Below are 16,920 nucleotides of genomic sequence, written 5' to 3'. Positions count from 1 at the left end.
TTTTACAATATTTATTCACGAAAATTTTTGTAATGAACATTACTTTACTTGTTTTGTGCGGATTTTCTGCAAAAATAACTACAAAAATAATTTTTTTCGCCATGTTTAAGAGGTTGTATCAATGATATAAAACGTTTTTTCAAAAGAATATTTTTCATCAATCGCATTTGCGCATTATCTTCTTCTCACCACACCGTCTGAAGGTGTATCCACATGCTTCTCAATCGACTAACAAACGATGAATGAAGCACTTAGCACAAAAATACATGCGGAACTTATGCTGCCCATAATCGCAAATCAGTCCCATAAAGATAGAAAATCCTACAGAAAATGGGACAAATATGCGATCATGGGCAGTATATAACTACTCAATATTCTACTAGGTTTCTAAAATGCATCATATCAACAACACAACCTGGAATACAATATCAAATCTCGAGTTTTTCGCATCATTTTCGTCATTTTCGAAAGTTCTGGAGATAATTTAGAATATTTTCTCGAGATTCCATCGAAACTCGACGTTTCATGCATTTTAAAGTCATTTGGCATCGAAAATGCAAATTCGATTTTGAAATTTTCCTTTACTCCCCCCTTTAAACAAAAATCGTCAAAAAAAGTCAATCTTCGTCAAAAAAAATTTTTCGATATGACATCAAATTTTGACGCTTTATGCATTTTGAAGTCATTTGGCATCGAAAATACCAGCTCGATTTTGAAATTTTCCCCCTTTTGAACAAAAAAAGTCCGGAAAAGAACATTCGTTAAAAAATTTTTTTCTCGAGATTTCATTAAATCTCGACGTTTCATGCATTTTAAAGTCATTTGGCATCGAAAATGCAAATTCGATTTGGAAATTTTCCTTTAAAAAAGTCAATTTTCGTCAAAAAAAAATTTTCGAGATAACATCAAATTTTGACGCTTTATGTAATTTGAAGTCATTTGGCATCAATAATACCAGCTCGATTTTGAAAGTTTTTCTCTTTTGAACAAAAAAGTCCAAAAAAGAACTTTCGTTCAAAAATTTTTTTCTCGAGATTCCATCAAATCTCGACGTTTCATGCATTGTAAAGTCATTTGGCATCGAAAATGCAAATTCGATTTTGAAATTTTCCTTTACTCCCCCCTTTGAACAAAAAAGTCAATTTTCGTCAAAAAAAATTTTTCGAGATGACATCAAATTTTGACGCTTTATGCATTTTGAAGTCATTTGGCATCAAAAATACCAGCCCGATTTTGAAATTTTCCCCCCTTTGAACAAAAAAAGTCCAAAAAAGAACTTTCGTTAAAAAAAATTTTTCTCGAGATTCCATCAAATCTCGACGTTTCATGCATTTTAAAGTCATTTGGCATCGAAAATGCAAATTTGATTTTGAAATTTTCCTTTACTCCCCCCTTTGAGCAAAAATCGTCAAAAAGTCAATTTTCGTCAAAAAAATTTTTGTGAGATTACATCAAATTTTGACGCTTTATGCATTTTGAAGTCATTTGGCATCAAAAATACCAGCACGATTTTGAAAATTTCCCCCCTTTGAACCAAAAAAGTCCAAAAATGAACTTTCGTTAAAAAAATTTTTTTTCGAGATTGCATCAAATCTCGACGTTTCATGTATTTTAAAGTCATTTGACAAATGCAAATTCGATTTTGAAATTTTCCTTTACTCCCCCCTTTGAGCAAAAATCGTCAAAAAAGTCAATTTTCGTCAAAAAAATTTTTATGAGATTACATCAAATTTTGACGCTTTATGCATTTTGAAGTCATTTGGCATCAAAAATACCAGCCCGACTTTGAAAATTTCCCCCGTTTGAACCAAAAAAGTCCAAAAATGAACTTTCGTTAAAAAAAATATTTTTCGAGATTGCATCAAATCTCGACGTTTCATGCATTTTAAAGTCATTTGGCATCGAAGAAAATGCAAATTCGATTTTGAAATTTTCATTTACTCCCCCCTTTGAGCAAAAATCGTCAAAGAAAGTCAATTTTCGTCAAAAAAATTTCAAGTAACACAAAATGCATTTTTAAGACATATATTGCCATAATACAAAAATCCATGGAATGGAATTAAACAGTAACGGTTTCATCAAACTCAAATTATGAATTCGATTTTCGTCGATTTTTCAAAGTCACTGGATATAACTGTCGCAGAAATTCAGGGTCATTTCAAGTATAACTGAAAGCTAAACCTTTGCACGGATGTTATCCCAAACGATGAAAAAAATTATCAAACTCAGTCGAACGTGCGAACTAAAAATAAACCAAGTACTAGTTAACCGCCAAAATGCCAATCAGCAATAATATTTCTTAATGATTTATCCCACGCACTGCTGCTATAATTTCTACCTGCCCCAATTAGCCCGTCAAATCCGTCCACTTTAGCGATGCTTACAATTTATGTGTTCCACGCTACCTCGCTCCGTTTGGTAAACAAAAATTTACTCAAGGTAAAGCGCTCTTCACGCTAAACACTAAAAAACTGTAGAGCAAACATGGGTTCAATGCGCCGCCGGTTATAAAAAAAAGTTCTAATGTTATCTACTCTGGATGTAGAAGAGGATTCGACTTCAATTTTGATACCTCACTCGAATGATGATTGACTTTTCGGTAGGGATATTATAGAACAGAATACTAATTGTTAAGTTTAATTTTAATTATAATGATTGGTACCAACTTTCACAGTTTCCAAAAATCCCTAATCTTATCAATACCGTTGCCAGTGTTGATTTAGAACGAACCTGCTGTGACAAGGATTCAAAAACGAAAGCAACGTTGCTCGGAAAGAAAGTCACGTAATTGCTGAAAGCGCTCTGGAAACAATTTTCCCCTCGCAAACAAATCAACAACATTTAGGTATGCATAATAAATTTTCTTCGGTGCTGAACTACACTAGCGTTCAATGAATGTTATTTCCAAGTAAAGTAAACACGAAAGCCATATTTGAATAATTCTAGAGAAAATTTTCAATAGGACGTAAGTAACATTGAGAGCCTCTCTTTGTTTACTTTCTCTTTCGTTTATTACGACGTCATTACAACATTTTGCACTAATTTTCCAGTACATATCGAAAGCCGACAGTTTTTACTAGAATATTATGCAAAGAGTAGAGTAGTAAATGTTGAAATGGCCGAGTAATGAACAGAAGAGAAAGACTCCAAAGAGAATCTCTCATTGTTACTTACGTCCTATTGAAAATTTTCTTTAGAATTCACAGGTTACTTCAATAATAACAAATATACAGTTCAGTTTACTCGCATCTACAGATCAGTATGTGATATTTCTAAATTGAAAGTAATGATTCAAACTTGCTCATGTTCCTATTGTTAGGCAGATTTCTATTATTATATAAATTACACTCATGTTCAGCTGTGTGGAAATGGATCCTCTTACAATTAGCTGTTTCCCATTTATTGAAAAAAGTGTCTGCGATTTTCAGATTCCAATAAATCCGCCTAAATGTGTAATCGAATATGAGAATCGTTCAAATCAATTAGGCGCTTCTGTTCAATTTTCGCATAACATGAGTAGCTACCACAGCGTGTATTATTTATAGATCCTATAGTAACTATAATTCTATCTCTATCCAGAATGTAAATTTACAAATATCGTTATAAATTTTCATGCAAATCCCTTCCGGAAAATTCCAACCCCGTTTTAATAACACAAACTAGTACATCACACACGACAACCTCACCAATCAAAGCATGCTAAGGCAAGAAGATACTATTACGTAGCATGGCATATTCCTATGTGGACCACTTGCGAGGAAGCAAACTAAGGTACACAAACTATCGCTGACAGAGAGACACATGATTAGTCATAACGCTGAGTGCACCGGGTGCTGCCGTCATACACATGCTGACAGACGGAAAGAAGAGATGACAGGCAATCCCGGCTGACACGCGAAGACTATACAATTTAATACATATCACAGACGACAGACTACACTAATGGGATCGACCGCGGTCCGCAGTAGGGTTGCGATTGTTGTTTTAACTAGAGTGAAAAAATGGGTTAGTGGAAGTTTCGAGAGTTTACTGTTCGTAGCGAAGATATCAGTGTGATATGACTATATGGTTCTGTTATTATGCTCTGATTATTAATAGATTCAGGATCCGATTCCGTCGTTCGAATATTGTAAATAGTTGGTATCGGTTTAAACTGTAAACCTTAAGGTAAATATTTTACCAGGACTGAATAAGATTTAAGGTTCTAAAGTAAATTTCGTCCTATAACCATCAAAACTTACCGTGAAGTGTTCCGCCGAATTGTAATCCTCGTCCAGGTACACCCGAATCCGGTTGTAGTCGGCCAGCTCGGCCGATTCGCACAGGTTCTTGATGAATTCCTGGACGTACTCCATGGATTTTTCGTACGTTTTGCCACCCACTTCCTGCAGGTGCAGGGCGATAAAGGCCGGCCGACGTGATACGACATGGCTGAGGAATTCCTGGATCCAAATGTTGAGCAGTCGCGAGGGCTGTCGGTAAAAAAAACTAAATAAATAAAACAGGACTATGATAATGTGGGTCAGAGTCATTTAAAATAGCGTCATTTAGTATAATGGATATTGGATGTAACGGTTCATGCGATATATACGTTACAATAGTTAAGGTAACTCGACATAATGGATATTTGGCCAGTCATTTGGCTGACAATGAGTTTTTAGACATAACGGACATTTTGTATGAATTTTCTCATTTGTGAGAAACTACTTATTCACAAAAATTTATTTTGAATTCAAATTGTAAATTATTAGAGACTAGCTGTAACCCGGTGTGCTTCGCTACACCCATCCGGACTAATTAAACGAAATAGTTTTAATATATCAAAAATAACAAATATTTTTATTACAAAGAAAAAACTTATTGTAATTCTCCGGGTAGATAATGTTGTTGGTTTACCCATCTGGAGCATAATTAAATTAATATTTTTTCTGAATAATTTTCTTCAAAAACCACCTAGCGGTTTTATTCTAGAGTCAATAGAACCTGAGATATGATCAAAAGATAATCAAGGATTTTGGCAATTTGTCAAAACGGGGTGTTCCCATGATCCGAGGGGTGGTTCAATTGACACAAAAATTTGTTACACGGGGGCGTCTCGGCATCGCCTCATCAGAAACCGACACTAACTTTTTGTCGGAATAGATTAGCGCCGGTTTGACGCAAATCCCTTAAAACTAAAACACACTTTGTGTTTCGATCGAACGACTGATCAAACGTGATGTCTCGTCCGAGCAGAAGTTCTGCTTATGCCGATGAGACACAGTGAAGCCGAAACTTGTCTTGGCTTAGCAGGCCTATGCGAAAGCACTAAAAATTTGGATTTTTGCCTTTCTCAATAGAAAGGTATGGCAATTGCTCTGAAAACCGACTTTTTAACGGAGGCCCGGAGGGCCGAGTGACATATACCATTCGATTCAGTTCGTCGAGTTCGGAAAATGTCTGTGCGTGTATGTATGTGTGTATGTATGTATGTGTATGTGCGTATGTGTGTGTGTATGTGACCAAAAATGTCACTCATTTTTCTCAGAGATGGCTGAACCGATTTTGACAAACCTAGTCTCAACTGAAAGGTGCAACGTTCTCATAGGCTGCTTTGAATTTCTAAAGGATCCGATTTCCGGTTCCGGAATTACAGGGTGATGAGTACGAACACGCAGAAAATGTCGATTTTAATAAATTCTGCAATGAATGTATAAAGGTGAAATTTTTTCCAAAATATGACCACAACTGCTTCGATTTGTAGTATTAGGTCACTAACATCCATTCAAAGTCTATTTGGCCACATTGGCCACCATCATCGGTTCCGGAAGCCCCGGCGGAAGTATCTAAATTCAGAATAACAGTCACATCGGTTTCTCGGAGATGGCTACACCGATTCGACTAAACTTGGCCTCAAATGAAAGGTATTGCGTCCCCGTAAATGGCTATTTAATTTCATCCCGATCCGACTTCCGGTTCCGGAGTTACAGGTTGTGGCGTGCGATCAATTAGCAAATTGTGATTCAAACCGATACTCCGATGAAATCAAAAAAGGTGAAAATTTCGCTAAAATGTCTCTCAAACAACTTCAATTTGCCGTTCTAGGTCACCGACGGCCAACCAAACTTTCGTTGACTACATTGACCACCATAGACGGTTCCGGAAGTGCCCTGGAAAAGCGGCCATCTTTCAAAATTTACGAACTCACATCAGTTTCCCGGAAATGGTTGGGCCGATTTTCACAAACTTAGTCCCAAATGATAGCTATAATATCCCCATAGATGTCTATAAAATTCGTACGGATCGCTTATATGGGTCCGGAAATATAGACTAAATCGTCCGGTCACATATGAAATTCCCATATAAGCCGGAACTCAATGTTTTTTTTTCAAATGGGGGACCCCATGAAATTTCAGAAAACGAATTCGTATTTTTGATGCCAAACATCTTTAAAATGCATGAAACGTCGAGATTTTATGTTACCTCGAAATTTTTTTTTTATAAAAATCGACTTTTTGGGACTGCCGATTTCGCACCTTTTTTCAGTTCAATATTACCGTGGCTGTTTTTTTCTTTTTCAAAATTTTAGAACTCGAATAATGATTTATTTTCCTGTATAGTTGTCATGTGATGTATAATAATAAAATGTAATATATGCATTTAAGTTTTTAATGAATATAAACAACGCACACATTCTCGTGATTCATGATTGAGAAAGGCACAATTGCACCGCTAGGTGGATTAAAATAGGTTTTTTATATTGGCCCTAGATGAACAATTCCACTAAATTTGGTTCAAATCCGTGAAGGTCGATTTTAAGTTTGCATCTTTTTTTGATCAATTCGCGTGGAATGACCCATATATAGATAGATCGTCCATAAACCGCATAGTCATGAGAGGAGGAGAGGTGGTTCGAAAACGTCTACGTTTATCCACGAAAGAAAGAGAGGGATAGCCCTAAAGTCTTTGCAGCTGTATTCTATTTTTAGCATAAAAATGCATTACCCGAGCGTATGGGGCTAGGGCAAGTTGTAAATCTCCAATTCGAAAATCGATGCGCGTCGCGAAATCGTAGCATAACTTTAAGGTGAAGCGATGCCAAAATCACAACAAAGGTTCGGTTATGTTCGGCTATGTTCGGGTTACGTGCAGCATCTGTGTGCGGTTAGAAAGTGCTATACCGATATGAGATGGCACGCACACAAGCGTATCGTTCAGCAATCAGCTGACTGTTTTTGCACCACGTGTTTCATTTGTTTTGAAAAATAAAAAGGTACAAATTTCACAAACGAATCAAAATTCCGTGAAGAGAATCTATTCATCAGCTTGTGCTAACATGCCTGCATACAATGATAAAATTTCAAAGCAATCTGATATGACATTCAAGTTACAAAAGATTTTGTCTTGCGCGCCAATGCAATGTTTTGATTTTGACGATGAACTAAAAAGAAGAAGCAGAAACGACGGCAGCCATTTTAGCTGCCACCTTGTGGCTCTATTCAGCATGTCCTTAAACGATTATAGTGTTATTGATGCTTCATTGATTTTTAATTTTCGATCGCCAATCAATTAGGACGATACCAGATTAAACATTTCTTAAAAAAAATCATCCACACTTACTCGCGATCTCGCCAACAACCCACCGTTCGCGCGATCATGAGTCGGTCACGTTAGGATGTCCCTGCCCTCGTTCTTAACAGCCTAGATGCATGTCTTCATAATCACAAAATACATACATTGGCTATCAAACCTTATGGAGAAACATATTGTATTTATTTCTGAACAGCCAACAATGCACCTTTTCATCACATTCTGCAGCGCAATTATTCGTCAAGTATACATCAATCCATTAACCCTACCCCAACTCACACCCTGTTCCTCTCCCATGGCGTTTTGGTAGTCCACATAGACTATTCTGCCATTACCCCTCCTATCAATAGCCTTGGACTGACTTGCGCTCTCATTGCCCCACCAAACGCTGCAAAATGAAAATGATATTCTCTGGAAGTATAAACAATATTTTTGTTGTGGCTGATAAGGCTCAAAACTCTTAGTAGCGAATGCGCTAGCGTTGGGATATCTTAAAACAAGTCGATATTTAAGAAACTCAATTAATGATGTACAAGAAGTACAACCAGCGGCAGTAAAGAATCTAAACATTTTGTTAATAATTGAAATTGTGCTTGATATTTCGATCGTTGTCTAGACATGAGAACCCAGGGATAAGAACTCCTTTGAAGTATGGTTGTATGATTCTTGTTTGTAACACGAAGATAAACAATGCAAGTAATTCTGATACACTCTTAATTTGACAATAATATTTAGTATGCAATATTATTTTTAGCTTTCTCATTAGGATTTTGAATACACAAAAATTGGGAGAGTCTGCACTGCCCAATATTTTAATTAGCTTTAGTTTAAATATTTCGATATTTTAGCTTCGAAATATACCAAAAAGAATAAGGAAATGTCTCGAAACGAATGCCACTATCATTTGTAAAAACCATATTCTTTTCAGAACAGGCAAAAAATTCCAAAAGAATTCACATTTTATCCTGGTACAATAAAAACAATGAAATGAAGAAATGCAAATTTTCTTTCCATTGTAAGAAGAAAATTCGAGAGCAGTTCAGAAAAGATCTTTTGTCATTGTGTGAAAGTCACTTGTAGCCCAGTGACTTCCTACATCATATTAAAAATATCGCGTGAAAACGAGTATTTATATGTTCGCGAGACCACGTTTAGAAAGTTATAAGTGCAATAAAACGTTCACTTAATCACCGTGGCGATTTCATGTTTGCAAGATCGTGAACGTAAGTGTGGATGGTCGATCGCGAAGGACTCGAGCGTTTGCATGCTAACATGTTCCATCGCGTGGGAGTTTGTATGTCGCATGTTCCAGCGTGTAAAGAATTTCAAGTACATTGCATATTTGCGTGTGGTTTTGAATGTCCCATGAGCGTTATTGTCAAGCCATTCAACAACGCAACATAAATTTTTTTATAAAAGGGGGCTTGAACATGAGTCCTGCGAAAGACCCACGTAACAATGCAAGAACTACATGTGCTTTTTAAACAACAAATTCAGCGAAAAATTCACTAAAATTGGCGAGGCTTCTCAGAAAGTTTTAATAGAAAATGAATCAAAAGCCTCTTTAGTATCTAACAAAACTGCCATTTGTTTTCTAGTAGCGTAAACCTTTCGATTTTTTTTTGTTGATAACGTCCCTTTGCCTTTGCAGAGGCCAAATTGTGTATCTGAGAGTAAACCATTTAATTCGAACCAATTGACGACTCATTTTCTCTAGCAACTTTTGGATACTAGAGAGCATTGCAATCGGCCGATTACGAATTGTGATCGAAGGCAGTTTTTCCTGGTTTTGGATAGCGATGACACTCACTCTATCCTGAATAATAACATTGAATGAGTGGAATCTCAGTTCAATAAGTTATAGTTATGTTAGCTTCGATGCACGCCAGTAGATGATCCTTCTTGTGGGTCATCAGTTTCGTCGAGTAAAGAGGTTCGTCAGAGATAGTGACAAAAAGACGGTCAGGCAAACAAACCTTGTGCAAGAGAGTGTAACTCGGTAAAGCGCTCCCAGTGAAGGTCAGCCGATAGCAATTCCTTTGGTGGTATGATTTCTTTCCATTCTCAGCTTTAATACTAAAAGCAAGCACTTACAACCCAATATTTTCACCGGGTGAAGTAAGAGGTGTCTAAAACCTCGTACTCCAGGAGGAGGAGATGAAGCTCACATCGTTGATGACACCTCGAACTTCGACATTTCGAGCGGGTATGTATATGCATTATAGTCCCGCCTAACGCGCAGTGATATCGTTTGCCTGCTTTGAATTGGCTATCATGACTCAGTTTATCAAAAGGGATCTTTGCTATTTCGGTCACAGTCGAGAAACGTTTCGTCTGGTCTTTCGATTTTTTATTAAATACTACAAACCGATTTTGTGGTCGAAAAGATAGTCCTTATAAACTGCAGGTACTAGACGTTCAGTGCCTTCGGAACAAAATTTTCTACAATAAGTGCATTTCATTTTGATGTGTACAAAATTAGGATGGGCCTTCCAGGATTTTTCAAAAAAAATATCTTCAGGACGAGAAAGGGTAGAACACAACCTTTCAAAGCAATCTGGAGAAAACATTTCTTAGTGACTTTGTTGAAAATATCATAATTATATTTAACGGTTCTTATTTTGCAACGATTTTTCTTGTTTCGTATTAGATGACTCTAAAAAGATCCGCTTTTTTATATAACATCTTTGATAACATCTCACGAAGGTCGACTTCAGACAACATTGACAACCAAAATTTGTACCTAAAGTTTCGTTAGGATACAAACCTTATTTGTAGTGATTTATTGTACTATCAGATTGGAATAAAATTGTCTCTTTTTGCTACATTCGAAGTTATTTACCTAAGATTATGTTGGATGTTATGAATAAAAGCGCCGATATCTGTGTTCATATAAAAGTTGATGAGCTGGTCTCTAAAAAAATGCGCATCTATAAGAGCTAGCTGTAGTATCTGTTGTCCGAAGTCGAAATTAACTTCAAAGATTTTATATTTAAGAAAAAATCCGCAGACTCATGTCGCAATACGGCAAGGTGGTCTCCATTAAAGACGACACTTTTCTTCCACGGCATTCCCAACGGTGTTCTGTTGGTGAGAATCCGGCTAAAACCTAAGTATGGGCAAAATCAACGATCAAGGAAGCAGGCTGACTGTCAAGCTTAGTCAGGCGACGACAAAAATACCCCACCACCGCGAAAAAAAAATCACCGCGCGCAATGGTAAATTGCGTGAATAGGAATTGTAATAAATTTAAAAAAGCTTGTTTTATATTTTTGGTTATTATATAAAAGACACACGGCTCCGCTCCGGTAAGCTCATTCATTGAGCCGTGTCTAATAACCGAATAATATAGATTGGTAATCGATCTTAGGAACCAACCGCTATATCTACAGGATGCCGTTCAGTATGCCAACATTATAGACTATACCTGGCTCTCAGCCCTCGATTATCAAATGTGTTCTTGTATATCGACATGGATGTAAAACCTCGATATCTGACAAACTTTTGTACAGAGTTTGACATGTTTAGATGTGTTAGGCTATCGTTCAAACTGTGCAATGCTCCAGATACATTTTAGGAGATATTACCTGCATGATATTTTATTATGTGGCAGAACTAAAGAAGAGCAAGATGAAAACCCAAAAGAATTTATGGACCGTCTGTGTCAGCACAGCGCGAAGCTAAGCATGCTCAAGTGTGTTCTTGATGGTCAGTCAGTAGTATTCCTTGGAGTCGGAATAGCTTCAAGTGGTTGGGAGATAAGACAACGAGAAAATAGGGACCATATGAAATTTTAGACGACCCGCCAGTTGCTCGAAAGTCAAAAGTTTTCTTTGACTCATAACTTCCGCCGATCGACTTATAGTTAAGCGGGCCAAAAAAGCAAGGCAACTACGCGCCTTAGCGAACTGTGGAGAGTTCCATTGGTCCAAGAACGAGGATAGAGTTTGAATTTTTGAGAAACGACGCTATGAAGACTATTCGGAAGCTCGGTTATTACAACCCCCATGACAGAACTCTCCCTTCAAAATCGCTCACAACCACTAAAGAAAGATATCCCCAAACACAGAAGGGAACATTAGCGGTCGTTCAGGGAATGCAAAGGTTTTCGGCGTACCTTTTAAGCAAGACCTTTGCAATAATGTACAGGTGAGTATGGTAAAGGTGTACGACAAATTAAGTCACCCAATCTATTAAATATTTAAATAATTATCAGCAAAAAATTCAATATTTATATCATCATTGAAGAAGACGAGGAACCATCAGAGCACCCTTTGAAGCGTATCGGATGGGGAGAATGGAAATGCCAGCTCCTTATTCGTAATAACGCGTGGAAAATACACGGGCTCACCTCCATACACATTGGGGCATCTCTCTACATAATTAGCTTGCTTCATTGTCATTGAAAGGAGAATCTTTATATTGGCCGTGGAATGCGCGTAAGTGTACCTACTTACGGGTCCACCCATTCCTCTTTTGGCCCTCAAGACAGCGACCGGCTGATTGTGTCGAGCATGTCAAGCTGAATGATTTATTCTAGAGAAACTGTTCATTGCTACTGGTTGTTTCCTTGATTCAATGGACAAAGAGTTAAGTCATCGAGAAACTCTTAGAAGGCTTATATGACCCTATTCCAGACTTTCCTATACAGTCTTCTTCAGCTTTAATTTCATCGACTTTTGAAAACCGAACCGCGTTGATACTTTGATCTATTGTCAACTACATTATCGTCTGGGCATGCCCCATCCAGTGCAGGGTTTCTGAAACAATCGGAAATGTGTTATTTCCTTAATAGAAGACAGCCGACTCAACGATTCAAATAAAGAGAATATTATTTCCTCAGAGAACGATCCCTCGTAAATCGGCTAAATTTCAAAATCCCCTAAAATTATCGGGAAGCGTTCTAAGATATTGTCTCCACGTTAAAACCTAAATGACCCAAAGTTCTCCAGTACCCATCCGAAGAGTAGCCTCGCATCGCAACCAACTGCCCGGGGAATGACGCTCCAGTTCGGTGCGGACCGGCGTCAGTGGAATCACATTCATAAATCGAGCTATGAACAAGCATTTATTTAACGCTTGCACAGTAGGTAGGCTGTACGTGCTTTGGTGGATGCAAGCAACACCCGGCTTGTTTGTAAATACACACATTTTTCTGTGCTATCGGAACGGACGGTTCAAATATATTCTGGCCGCATTATAAGCCGTCGACCGCACACTACACCGTTTGATTGACGTAATTTCGTTCATTATTCTGCGCGGGCCGTACCGTGCTTGGTTGTGGAAGCTAGGGGTAAAACAATTCTTGTACAGATCTATTCAATCCATGGCTACCCGACAGAATTTGCAGCGATTCAAATTTGTGCCACATGAAAATGAACGAAAACTCCTACGTCCACCATACAATGTTTTACCCTAACTTTCCCCATACTTCGCGTATTCGTAACATATGCGGCTCGTTATAAGTCGCAAGTCTATGAATCCAGCGAAAGACGTCACTCGAGGCGTGTACAGAAGAGGTTGATATGATAATGAGTAGTTTCAGGGTTACTCGAGTCGGTTACTGTGGGGTAAAAAAGTTGGGTTTCGAATACGAAACTTATTTGGTGTTAAGAGTTCACTGCCTCGGACTTTCACCAGGGATTGATTCGAATTCCCGTACTACTAAGACTGATTTTCCAGTACTGAGCAGCACTCGAATAAGCCAAGCTTCAAACAACCCAGTGCAACGAGTAGCGCCGTTTTGGGACCATTTAAAGACCGGTCCAACCAGTACTGGACAGGAAAGAAATGCTGCATTAACTGGCTCGCACGACTAGCGGTTAAATGCAATAAGCTGACATGACATGAGCCCATGATGATAAAATGTGGCTATCAAGCGAAACGATTATTGATCGCGTAACAGTTCAGAGCACGATTAGCGTCAAAGAACCGATGCCGTTTTCCATTCGCCATAAGCGCTGGCAGAATCTGGGTCATCTTTTTTATCCGCGTTAGATCACATGAAGAGGCGACAAAGGAGATTCAACTGACAACCTGATTTTATTGCTTTGAACTGGATCCAATATCCCATTCCATCGTTTGAATAGACCTCTCGCTTATTGCTCTTGAACTTACGTCCTCAAAAACGCTCCCGACGTTGGCTGTGACTAGAAGGAATGGAAGCGAACTTGGATTTTCCATCTTTCTATCCTCTACTGTTCGGCTGCTGCGGACGACAAGGCGTCCGCTTTTATCCTGTCTGCGATGCAGAAGAAAATCAAATCTTCGTTTTTTTCTCTGAACCAATGGTGCGGAGTTTCGTACCTTGTGCAGCCACTAACTAAAACGCTCACCGTAAGATATTTACTTTTCCCGACTCTGATAAGCGGATTCCTGCGAGATAAATTCCACCAACCCGAACATACAGCACTTCACAGTTCAGGTAAATTCATCTCTCACATCGCACAGGTGGAACTGATTGCTTCCGAATCATATTGTACTAACGCGAATATTTCAATCCTTCCTCTTGTGAGGATGGCAAGGCAGAGTGGCACTTGTAGTGGGTGGTAGGTATTCGTAAATATTATTTACACGACCCTCTCGGTCGCCAGATTGACAACAACGACTAAAGTAGGCGAAGGCGCTTTCACTTTCATTTTTTTCTCGTACTTTTCCTCCTCCGACACACTCGCCGCACACTTTGTAGAAAACCGAAAACACTCTTCACTTCATTGACATTCTTCTGTGTGTGGCTGCCTGCTGGCTGGTGACGAAACTTTTTTTTTCCTCTCGTCAGAGAAAAGACAGAACCACTCAACCGGACTTCCGCAATAATCAATTTTTATAACTTCTTTGCATCACAACCCAAAATTTCACCTTTTTTGCACCGACACAGCGCAAAAACACAACAGAATCACGCACGTCTGAAAGATGGCACTTTTTCGCGACAATATCAACGCACTCGTCCCAACGTAACAGGACGGCTGGTGGCCACTGTAGGAACGATGATAACAGAATTGAGGAGCACTTTTCAACGATGGATGGGTAATCTCTGCACAGCGCGATCCCGATTTCAGCAAACCAACCACCAACAACGTTACGAGCGACCGAGCGATGAACGGCAACTGATGATGGTTGAAAATTTTTGACGTTGACCAGCAAGAAGAAAAACGGTGGGAACTGTCAAATCGAAGAGAAAAAAATGCATTGGTGCGGTAGTTTGAATAAAAAAGTAGGAGCCCCTATGAAAATTGGTATGAAACAAAATTCGTTTTCGATTTACACTGAGAGCTTTTTATTTAGGCATCGATGGCATAGTTTTTCTATCTGTCTCTCGTTTCTTTCTAAGACAAGACGTGACAATAGGATTCTTTTTTTTTACTTTCGACTACAGACACTTTATACGCAGACTTGCGAAGTGTCAAAAATTGCAGCCAAATGGACTGTCAAAAAGTGATTTATATTGTTTGGTATACTGTTACCAGTGAACTGATTGAGTCATAATATCTCACCTCTCCTAACAAATTCGATTAGTTATTTGGGACGATTGGTAGTTGTCATAAACTAACCAAGGAAGATGGTAATAGTGTAGAATCCCAACGACGAATGCTGAACAAGCGTTTGATAAGAGAGAGTGAGCTGAACAAGAACTGTTCAAAGCATTACCCAGCCTATTACTATTACGTACTGTTTCAGCATTTGATCGTCTCATATTGTTTCTGTGGGTAAAATTGAATGAATGAATCTACTATTCATGTATAACCATTCTCGACAAACATATGATTAGGGCGTATAAGACAACTAGCTAAATTCACTTTGAGAGGAAATTCCGGATAAACCGTGTCTGGTCGAACATATTTTGCAGCAGTAAACTAAAGAGAAAACCTTTCTTTTCTGTTTACTACTAACAACGGTCATTAGTAAGTAACGGTTTGCCTGGAAATTCCACTTAGTGTATTTTCATAATTGTTTTTTATGCCCTAATTATATGTTTGTCGAGCATTGACATCATCAATTAAAATTAAATTCTGCGATGTAACCTTCGGCGACCCAGACCTAAAAGATCAATGTCGATATATGTTACATTGAAGTTAATTACAGATTAAAACTATGCAAAGAAAGCAAAACCTTCATAAAACTAACAAATATCAGTTCAGTAAAGAGTCGTTGTTATAAGCCACGATATCTTACAATTCGAACAACACTTTCAAGCAATCCTTTAGTACCTCTAGATTCTAAGCCGAGCACATGTTGACAACAATTTTATCCCATCAGGAGCTGGGTCAAGATTGGTTGAACAGCAGGGCCAGAGCTAGCGGGTCCTGTCCTCACATATTGTATGGATGATACCCTGAACAGGTCGTTAGGCTCTTGGATCATAAGATGTTTATTAGGGTTATAGGTTTCTGTCGTAATCATTGACAATAAAAATTATGACAAAACTCAACCGCATAAAGCAATTTGAGTTAACTAAATTTCCGTTAGAAATAATAATACCTTATTCGTTTAATAAAATACAACATTCATTCTCAAACAAAAGAATTTTTATTTTGTACAGCGTGGAAATGCTAACACCTTTACCATTCGAGATGACACGATGTACTTTTTTCAGTGCAATTGACAGCTACTATGAAAGCGCCTTTGTATTTTCAGTGGGTCGTAAGTTTGATGAACGACGAACGTCAAAAATTCGAAAACGACTCAAAAAGCGGTTTTATGGAATTTTTTCTGATAAATTTTAACACAAATTAACGTCCACCAGAATGATTTCGACGCCCAATTTAGAGAAAATTTGCTTGTTTGAAAAAGACCGAGTGAAAAGTTTCAAAAAATGGCCCTATCCAAGCGCCAGTTCGTGTAACGTTCAAAAGGTAAGCTTTGTTTACTTCTAGGGAAGCCAACGGCTTTCCGAAAATGTTTTGACTGAACATTATCAGCAGCTATCTGCCGTTTAGATGGCCGAAGCGGGCTTCTGCTGGCACGGTGACGACAACGAGGAAGACACAGCCATCTGTTTCGTCTGCGGGAAGGTACTAGACGGTTGGGAAGAAACCGACGAGCCGTGGGTGGAACACAAAAAGCATGCCCCCCAGTGTCTGTTCGTCAAGTACGGCCGACCGGAAGGGAGTTTGACGGTAGGGTGTTACTAGTTAATTGGGCTTCCGGGACGCGTAATGATTTTGTTTGTTGTAGCACGAAGAAATGACAAATTTGCTAGAGGCGATCCTGAAGGGAAGGCTTCAGAATAAATACAATGCACTGAAAGACGCAGAGCACGCGAAAATTGAGAAGAAGCGAAAGGAAATGATCAAACATCTCTCGAAGCATTGAATACTGAATAATTTTACGACGGACTAGCATTTTACCTAA

General features: G+C 38.4%; 2 protein-coding genes across 3 annotated transcripts in view; one reads left to right on the top strand and one right to left on the bottom strand.

Moving 5' to 3' along the window:
• The window catches only part of LOC131685464 (uncharacterized), a 33,257-nt gene extending 18,583 nt beyond the window's left edge, over positions 1-14,674 (bottom strand). Inside the window, exons 1-3 of one of the 2 annotated variants that reach the window (XM_058969196.1) lie at positions 13,876-14,674; positions 13,687-13,810; positions 4,242-4,472 (exon numbers count right to left, since the gene is read on the bottom strand). In XM_058969196.1, coding sequence (XP_058825179.1) covers positions 4,242-4,472; positions 13,687-13,752 — 297 coding nt within the window. In that variant the 5' untranslated portion in view covers positions 13,753-13,810; positions 13,876-14,674. The remainder of the gene's footprint in view (positions 1-4,241; positions 4,473-13,686; positions 13,811-13,875) is intronic. The other variant, XM_058969204.1, reaches the window with a different exon arrangement.
• A 1,545-nt stretch (positions 14,675-16,219) lies between these two features.
• On the top strand, positions 16,220-16,920 carry LOC131685479 (baculoviral IAP repeat-containing protein 5). The gene is made up of 3 exons (XM_058969217.1): positions 16,220-16,421; positions 16,506-16,685; positions 16,744-16,920. The coding sequence occupies exons 1-3, from the start codon at positions 16,314-16,316 to the stop codon at positions 16,879-16,881; spliced, it is 426 nt and encodes a 141-aa protein (XP_058825200.1). The 5' UTR covers positions 16,220-16,313; the 3' UTR covers positions 16,882-16,920.

The sequence above is a fragment of the Topomyia yanbarensis genome, chromosome 1, assembly GCF_030247195.1.
Source record: "Topomyia yanbarensis strain Yona2022 chromosome 1, ASM3024719v1, whole genome shotgun sequence".
In the NCBI taxonomy this organism is placed as follows: Eukaryota; Metazoa; Arthropoda; class Insecta; order Diptera; family Culicidae; genus Topomyia; species Topomyia yanbarensis.
The sequence above is the reverse complement of the archived record's forward strand: the minus strand, read 5'-3'. Positions and strand labels throughout refer to the sequence as shown.